The 9,206-nt window shown below is 36.6% G+C and overlaps 1 protein-coding gene across 1 annotated transcript; it reads left to right on the top strand.

The window, feature by feature from the left end:
* Positions 1-3,292: 3,292 nt before the first annotated feature.
* On the top strand, positions 3,293-8,942 carry LOC124171380 (vegetative cell wall protein gp1-like). The gene is made up of 3 exons (XM_046550552.1): positions 3,293-3,444; positions 5,744-5,857; positions 7,921-8,942. The coding sequence occupies exons 1-3, from the start codon at positions 3,378-3,380 to the stop codon at positions 8,376-8,378; spliced, it is 639 nt and encodes a 212-aa protein (XP_046406508.1). The 5' UTR covers positions 3,293-3,377; the 3' UTR covers positions 8,379-8,942.
* Positions 8,943-9,206: the final 264 nt, after the last annotated feature.

Raw genomic sequence — 9,206 nt, 5'->3', positions numbered from 1 at the left:
CACATAGGTTACTTGCCTCAATCACAAGGCTTTTAATGTTGTAACTGCACCTTGATTAATTGGAGGTTTCTTCATTTTTGATGAAAAGAACTTGAGAGATTTAACTATCCTCCCCATGCTGCAAGGGGGTATAGAGTGACTATCAATAATAATTTATATGTTTTGAAGTATTCATGCTAACTACTCACCTTGACAGTTGAATCTTCTGCTCAGTTTTTATCCCATGTATCATCATTGCTTACTTACAGATTCTAGTCCATTTCCTCGAGGGGTTTCTCATAGGCTGGATAGAAACTATGAGGCAATAAAAGAGTCTGATAGTGGACATATCGAGGCAATAGAGGTATTAAAATATCGTATTTGCTTGTATTTCTTGCGTTGCATTGAATTTCTTTGTTCTCCTTTGTTGTCTTTGAGGTATATTTCCATTGCATGAGGTGCATTGTCTGCATTTTAGTGGTTGGTGACACATTACCACTTCGTTCCGCCAAAGCACTTGAAAAATGTCTAAGCAGTTTTGTGACATATACTACTCCTAGGATCTAGCCTTAATGCTGTTGTATTTTTCCATTGGAGCAAATTGATGTACCAGAATGGCTTTACACTTGGGATCACTAGTTTCATTTATTTTTTTATTCTCAGAAAATAGGAGTGTCCTTGGGTGATGCTGCCTCTAGCATGAAAGCGCCAACTGAGGAAGTGAAAGGGATGAGGGAGGAAAACAGAAAACTAATTAGCGTCCTCAAAAGGATTGCAGTGACGATGGAGACTAGGGAGAATATTTTGGTGCTCCCATCAACAGGTAAGTGCAAATGATACACTTACCTTGCATATCATATGGTACTGTGGAAGGTCATGCTAATTGTATTCTGTAATTCAACATTTTTGTTTCCAAAATTATTTATACTGAGGCACATGGTAAATATTTTTTGCTTCACATTAATATTATCGTTTGCTGATATTATTTTAGTTTGTAATAGTCATTTTTGTAGTTCCTTTGTTATCAAATGAAATGTTTAAAATTTTATTTATAATGTTAATATTCAGAGTATACTTTGCAAACATTTCTTATACATAGTAAAATAACTATTTTTTGCATGACTTGATCTTTGTAATAAAATTTATTTGCTAAAATGAACAATTTTTTTCCTTTGGAAGACGTAATTGGTAACTTCCTCTCACTTGGTAGGCAAAATTATTTTTATCAACAACAAGAATTTCTGAAGTTAACATATTCATGTAGAGATTTATAGAATATCAAATTACTAAAATTAAAATGCAGATTAGCTTTATTCACTTCTTCCATGCATTTAAATAATGCCATTTAAGTTGCATTGTTTGCACGAAAATCGTAATTAACCTCTGAAAGAGGATTCTAAAAGCTGTCTACAAAACACCTTCTAGGTTAAGATTCTAGATAACCTTTAACACATTATTATCAAACCTTACCAACGAATATTTTGCTGATGTTTGTCTAGTCTCTGGTTCATGTCCTTACCACTCTCCTGGTTTATTGTCTGAACGCGTGGCGTCGTCGTTTGAGTTCTTGGCCTGTATCCAGCGAACGAGCGCGTTAATTATTGAGACTAGGATGAGAGTCGCATGCTTAATGTGTAGGGTTCCTAGATTATGGTAAATAAAAGCTTCACATAGCGGTATAAAAATAGACCAAAATTCAGTATATAAAGTCGGTAAAAAGATCCATTTTGTGATGAAGGGGAAAAAAATTTGAGTGAAGCATCCTTTTCCAAGAACAAAAATGAACTTTTATCGAGCCAAATACCACTAAGTAACTCATATGAAAGGGGTATATACTGATAACAAGGTAACCCAAACTATTAAAAACTTCAAACTTACTAAGCAACTTCCTAGGATAGAAAATAGTGAATAGTCTTTATGCATAGCAATAGCATGAAATTTTAAAGCACATAATTTACCTCTTCATCCGAAGTTGACCAAAATTCTTAAGTCCTTACAATATTCTTTAATGTATCCCGCTAACATATCCCAGCTAATCCAGTTCGTTAATACGGGAAGAAGTTAGCATAATTGTCTCCATTAGGGTACTTGTTCCTCAGGTGTGACAAGTATCAATACTTTCTTCAAGAACAAAAGTTTGCATAGTGTAACACGTGTTGAGCCCCTGTAGTTGTGTAGTCCATATATACTGGCTACCAATTTGAGCTTGTTGGCCCAACACTCTATATGCACCATGTCTTCATAAAATGCTACCATTGAAACTTTAAAGCCCAAGCCGAAATATTCCCCGAGATGTATATTTTCTACCAGGGACCCGAGCCTGAGTAGAGCTCAGGCTTTCGTATTTGATTCTGGGGAAAAAACTCCGTGCGTATTTCTATGGCCTGAACTATTTAGCCTCTTTATAAAGCTATCTGGTCTTCTTGTATGGCAGGTGATGTCATTTAGTGGCTCCTCAATCTAACTTTTCAGACTAGGAAATAGTTTTATAAAAAACTACATAAACCCTGAGTTTTATGCTACCAGCACATGAAAATACCACCGGCTTCAAAGGGTTAGACAGTCAACACATGTAAGCATGTAATGTACTTTGTATTTTTAAGAGTATTTAAAATACTATTGAATATTTTTTGCATAAAAAATACATGAGAAAAGATATTTTAATTTCAAATAGTCCTCTGGCTGCATTTTACTAGGCCCTGCGAATACACTCCCTTCATTGCAAGGAAAATTTGAAAGATATTCTGCTTTTGGCAAAATGGGAATTCCCTTGATTTCATGTAAATGCAATGATATAAATATTTAATACTTCATTTGAGTAGTGAGTTGAATGGAATAAAAAATTTATTATATTTCGTATCAATTGCTTTTTTTCTTTCGATGCAATGAAACAAGTGGTACGTAATTATAGTAGCCATTGACGCCACCAGAAATCAAAATAAGTCACAATCAACGTCATCAAAAGGGGAGAACCAAGCCAAAGATCTGCATCGTGAACAATTTCCTACAAATAACACAACACCGTCCCCAACGGCCGGAATTTACCATTTCTACCACTGTTTGGAATGAAAGTCATCATTGTATAAACACGTGAACGGAAGACATTCGATGCAAAAAACAAATATGCTATGATTCAGTGCAAAGCTATTTAGCACGACGTCATCCTCTATTTGTTTCTTAGAACTTCTAATAAGAGTCATGTGATCACTTGACGCAAATCGTGGGCGTAGACCGGATGGGATGGACGCAAAGAGTGGGCGAAGACCGACCCCATGGATGGCGAGAGAGAATAAAAGCTGGACTGTTCTAGAGCGGTCGTCGATTGATCGTGCTCAAGTTCTAGCTTCTACTTCGTACTCAAGTTCTAGCTTCTTAGGTCTCTTCCAGCGTACTTCAAAATGTCTGCAAGACATTTCATCCTTGCTGTGGCACTTTGTGTCACGGGAGTTCTCCTGTCGGACCAAAGTAAGTTACGAAATATTCTTGCATTCCTTTTCTACCGGTACAAGTTTTTCTACCCGGAGAAGATTTCTAATTGCCCTGATCAATGTCTTGAAATATTGAACTCACCTCTTCAACTAACAAGTAACTAACAACAAAAATAAGGCCTATTTGCTATCTTTGTGTTTACATATAATACTTTCTGCCACTACCTTACTTGAAAACATTCCCCCTACAATTTTTAGAGCATTACCGCTTAAAAACCGCTCAACAAGGAGCCTCGTCTCCACTGAAGTCTCCTCGGTATTTCTACTGAATGTTTAACATCTTCATCAGTGGCGGATACAGATGGGGGTCGCAGGGGTGCGCCCCAAATTGTGTGGTCGACCGTATTTCCAAACAATGCAAAACCACAGTTGTAAATTTTTTATATCATAAGATGGCATTGTATTTTATATTTACATAATCACTTAAATTAAAGCCTGTTTAAACTTTGCATGTAACTTTATTATTTTTTATTACGATAAAGTAAAGGTAACACAAGGTATCTTTTGCGCCCCACTTAAGTAATTTCTTTATCCGCTACTGCTCTTCACCCACCATGCATAAAGTTTCTTTGCTTCAAACCCATTCCAAACTAAACTCTCCATTCTCTTCCGTGCCAATGCAACCAGCGAATCAAGCCATTAGCCGCCCTGCTTCCTTAGCGTCCAGGATATCCACATCGTGCAAAACGTATCTTCAGATAATAACACTAGTTAACAAATTTAAACTCTTTTTTTGCATCTGGTTTGTAAATGGGTGGATTTACCTAACTTTGGGGTTCTGAATACAATGGTAAAATCAGTTCATCTCTAGGACGTCATTTTTCCTAGATACACAGCAGAATAAAAATGGTAATAGCGAAAATTGACACAATTAAGAAAAACAAAAACAGACATTCAGAAAGTTTGAAATCAATACACTTAAAATACATTCATACAAATATTTGTATGATATATGGGTATGATGCCAATAAAAGATCCAAAATAGTTCAGAAGATATTTTCACCTCTAATCGTCTTTCTTTTTTGAAAAATGCGACGACGGGTTCTTTTGTTTGCCTTTTCATTACTATCCCTAACAAGACCTCATCATGGGGCACGGGCAAATGCACTGAAGATAAATTTGGGTACTTTATTTTATGTCTAGTCTTGCTTGAATGTCCCGAAATATTTGTAAGACAGAAGTAACAGTCTTTAGGCTCACACCACACCACTGGGACAGCGAATTGCATGCCTCGGCGTTTTCCTTTCAACCACCCGGTTAAGGTTGTATTACAGGTTATGCAGGCAATATGAGGTGCAAAATATTTATCTTGATCGCCAAGAGGGCAATCAAAATAAGTTTTATACGCCTTCTCAACCAAATCAGTGATTGGTTTTCCTTCGGTTTTTGGAGTGAATTTCCCACACACAAAACAAAAGTTGTCGGGGTGGTTTACATAGCAACGGGATTTACCAGTTGCCATTTTTCTTAGTGTAAGCTTCATACACAAAAATTTCCACCATCTTTCACACAAAACACTCACTGAGAATCTCTTTCACTCCAATGGATCACCAAACCAACCATTTACAGACGATTTGTAGATCTTCCAGCTTTCCTCGGCAAATAAAAACAATTAACAACAAACAATTAAACGTTAAAACAGAAGACCAGAAAAAAAGCGAAATACTAAATACGAAGAATAAAAAAAAACTTTAAAAACTAAAAATGGCACGTGCTAGAACATTTTGAAAGGCATATTCGAATTCTACACACTAAATTACATAAAAATTGATGTATCACATCCGAGATGCAAAATGGCTGTTGACTAGTGTAATTCTAACTTGATATTCCCTTGCACTCTTACCTCACCTCTCTCCAATCAACCCTGTCTGAATGTAAATGTGAATACAAAAAAATTAGAACAAATAAGTCATTTTGAGGACGCAATATTTGGTTAATTCCTCATCCATTGGATAGAAAACTAAAAGTTTCGCTCCAGCGTAGTTCGATTCTGATGCAAGGTATTTAGGAAAGCGATTCAATTTTTTTTTTCAAAAAAACACTCGAAAATATTTCTTCCATTTCTTCGAATTATATCTACTCCCTTGCACAATTTAAGAGTATAAGATTCTCGGGGTTATATCTGTGAATACGAGCAAAATTAATACTGATACTGCTATATATTAGGTAAATTGTTATCGTTTTTTCACCAGAATTTTCACTAGGTTACCCGTATACAAATTAACTATGCGTCATTCTTTCTTATGACTATTACTAATTATTATTTTTTCTTTCAGGTGAGCCAAAGAATGGACGAAACACTTATGATGTGAGGATTAAAAATGTAACCTCAAATCAGGAGGCATCACACAAGCACAATCATAAAAATGCTTCGTTTTCCCTTGAAACCGGTAAGCAATACAATGACTCGATGGCCCCTTAAAATACCGCCATGCTTCCCTTGCAGCGTCTGATAAGATAGATCAGATTGAAACGGCTTTGAAAACTTATGAATTTCTTTGCGTCGTAATTTTGATGCACCTTTAGGGATGCTGACGCTCTGCTTCTAATGTTCTGTCAAGTATTGCAAACTCACTAACGCGAACATCAAGAAGCCGATTGTGATTAAATTAGCTACTTAAAAAATAAATGATGCTTCAAAATGCAGGAAACAATACACCTCCGCAGCAATTGGGAGCCGATATGTAACCAATAATATGGCTCGTGTGTAGTTTTAAGAGTTGAATTGAGATGCACTTTTACCTAAAATTAGGAAAGGTGCAGGATATGATAAATAAATGCCTAAGAAAATCAGGGCTATTTAAAATATTTATCCAGCAAAAATTTATATTGGAATAAAATACATCTGTTTTCAATTATCCAACACTTGCGGCCAAATTTTGCAACACGACATGCTTCTCTCTTATTTCACAGCATGGTCATGAGGTTGTATTGCCCCACTTAGCAAAACGGTGGAAATCATGCTATAGTTTCAATAGCATTGAAACATTTGTAATGCATCCGTATTTCTACAGTTAAAAACACGAATGGGGAAAAATGGGGAATGTCCCGATCACTTGCGTGGATAAACACTTCGGATAAGTAAGGAATGTTATCTGATACAAAATGCACCATTTTTAAAAAAAATTTTAAAATTCCGGGACACATTAAATTTCAGTAACGAAACCAAAAACGCACGTCACAGAAACGAAAAGCAACCGTTAAATTTTAATATTGGGGTATGATTGTGGTATGTGAATTCATAAAGTAGCGAAGGAATGGGTGATTTTGAGGAAGTAAGATGTGGTAAGTTACTCCTCCTTTGTTTGTTTCTGATGCATGGTATTTGGGATAGTGATTAAATTATTTTTTTTAAAGAAACAATTTGAAAATTTTTCTTCCATTTAATCGAATTATATCTTCTCTTTGGCACAATAGAAGAGTGTAAGATTCTCGTGGTTATATCTGTGAATCCAAGAAAAATTAAAACTGAAACTGCTTCATATTAGAAAATTTTTTATGGTTTTTTCACCAGTATTTTCGCTAGGTTACCCGTATACCAATTAATTATGCGTCATTATTTCACATGACTATTACTAATAATTATTTTTTCTTTTAAGTGAACAAAGGAATGGACAAAATATAAATGACGTGAAAATTTAAAATTTAACATCAAATCAGGAGGAATCACTCAAGTACAATCATAAAAATGCTTCGTCTTCCGTTGAAACCGGTTAGCAATCAAATGACTCGATGGCCCCTTAAAATACCGCCATGCTTCCCTTACCGCGTCTGATAAGATAAATCATATGGAAACAAAGAAATTCATAAGTCTTCAGACTTATGAATTTCTTCGAGTAGTAATTTTGAATCAAGTTTAGGAATGCTAACACTCTGCTTCAAATGCTCTGTCAAGTATTGCAAAACCACTAATACAAACATCAAGAAGCCGATTGAGATTGAACTAGCTAATTAAAAAATGAGGCTGGAAAATGTGGAAAGCAACATACCTCTGCAGCTATTGCGAGCCGATAGGTAATAAATAATAAGGCTCGTGTGTAGCTTAAAGAGTTGAATTAAGATGCACCTATACCAAAAATTACGTAATGTGGAGGGTATGTTAAAAATGCCTAAGAATAACAGGCTTATTAAAAACAGTTTTCAAGAAACGAATTTAACAAGAAAGCAATATATTTGTTTTCAATTATCCAACACCTGCGGTCAAATTTTAACGAATCCGGCGTTGTAAGTAGGTCGGGATACTCATTCACTTCAGGGATAACGAAACGAACGACAATAATTTAGGAAAAGACACGTGAGGTATTTTTTTCGATATCACTTCATTGTAAATGGATACCTATTAATATTATCCCCAACATGTTCTCATTTCATCCTTCCAGCGACCTGAAACTTCAGGGCTAAATATTTAGTTGTTATCTCCTTTATCTTATTGCATTTTAATTTTCCATTTCAGCGATCCATGATGACGAACCAGCCATACCCGCGTCACACACGATCCAAGGCAGTCAATCTCATCCAGAAGTAATTGTTGGAATTTCACAGGACATCAGCACACCACCCACTAACCAGCCTCTTCCGGATTCTACAGTGGCAACCACTAGTGTTCCTAAAATGACTATAAAGCCGACGTCTGCACCACTTCAAATCCCTAAACAAATAGCTGCACATCATACATTGCCACCCGTACCCCCACTTCCAGCACTCCCTCCGTTTCCACCACTACCCCCACTTCCAGCGCTCCCTCCATTGCCACCACTACCCCCACTTCCAGCATTCCCTGCATTTCCACCACTACCTCCACTTCCAGCACTCCCTTCATTGCCACCACTACCCCCAACTCCAGCTCCCCCTCCATTGCCACCCCTACCCACACGTCCAGCACTCCGTCCATTGCCACCACTACCATTTTAATTTTCCACGTCCAGCACTCCCTCCATTGCCACCACTACCCCCACTTCCAGCACTCCCTCCATTGCCACCACTACCCCCACTTCCAGCATTCCCTCCATTGCCACCACTACCACCACTTCCAGCACTCCCTGCATTGCCACCACTACCACCACTTCCAGCACTCCCTGCATTGCCAACACTACCCCCACTTCCAGCACTCCCTAAGTTGCCAACATTACCCCCATTTCCAGCATTCCCTACAGTGCATTCAAATGATATTCCCCATTTGCTAGTTAACTTGAATAACATTATTTACAACCCTGCGAAAGCAGCTACAAATGACACCACAAATGCATTCAACAATGCTTCCAGCAGGAATAATTTAGCTGGAACTTGCAAATTCACTTTATGGTGTCACTCTATATACAAAGAGTAAATATCCAATTAGAATTTATAAAAGTAAAATTTTAATGTTGGCTTTATTACATGTATATGATTCTGTCATCAAACTGATAAAAATTCTGATACTGTATTCTTGTCATCAAACTGATAAAAATGTAATAAATCACATATTTGGTCATAGAAGTATATGAAAGAATGTATTCTACACCCTGTTTTAGAATGTTTACATTAATATGATGTGTTGATGGAGCAACTTTTATTGTCTGCTCCGTGGATTTACAGCCATCTGGGATAAGTAAAATAGAAAATATTGCCCCTAGGTTTCACCGGAGTGAATTTTTCGACTCAATGTTAACAAATAAGAAAACATTGAAAAACAAAGAGAAGGGTTTCATGTTCAACTACGGAAAACAACTAATGAATCAGAAATATTGTGCAACAATCCTT

The sequence above is a fragment of the Ischnura elegans genome, chromosome X, assembly GCF_921293095.1.
Source record: "Ischnura elegans chromosome X, ioIscEleg1.1, whole genome shotgun sequence".
NCBI lineage: Eukaryota > Metazoa > Arthropoda > Insecta > Odonata > Coenagrionidae > Ischnura > Ischnura elegans.
Note: the sequence above shows the minus strand (reverse complement) of the source record. Positions and strands in the feature narration are given on the sequence as shown.

Coding starts and splice junctions, on each gene's coding strand:
- LOC124171380 (XM_046550552.1), top strand. CDS start 3,378: ATGTCTGCAAGACATTTCATCCTTGCTGTGGCACTTTGTGTCACGGGA. Junction 3,445..5,743: donor AGTTCTCCTGTCGGACCAAA/GTAAGTTACGAA, acceptor TTTTTCTTTCAG/GTGAGCCAAAGAATGGACGA. Junction 5,858..7,920: donor TTCGTTTTCCCTTGAAACCG/GTAAGCAATACA, acceptor TTTCCATTTCAG/CGATCCATGATGACGAACCA.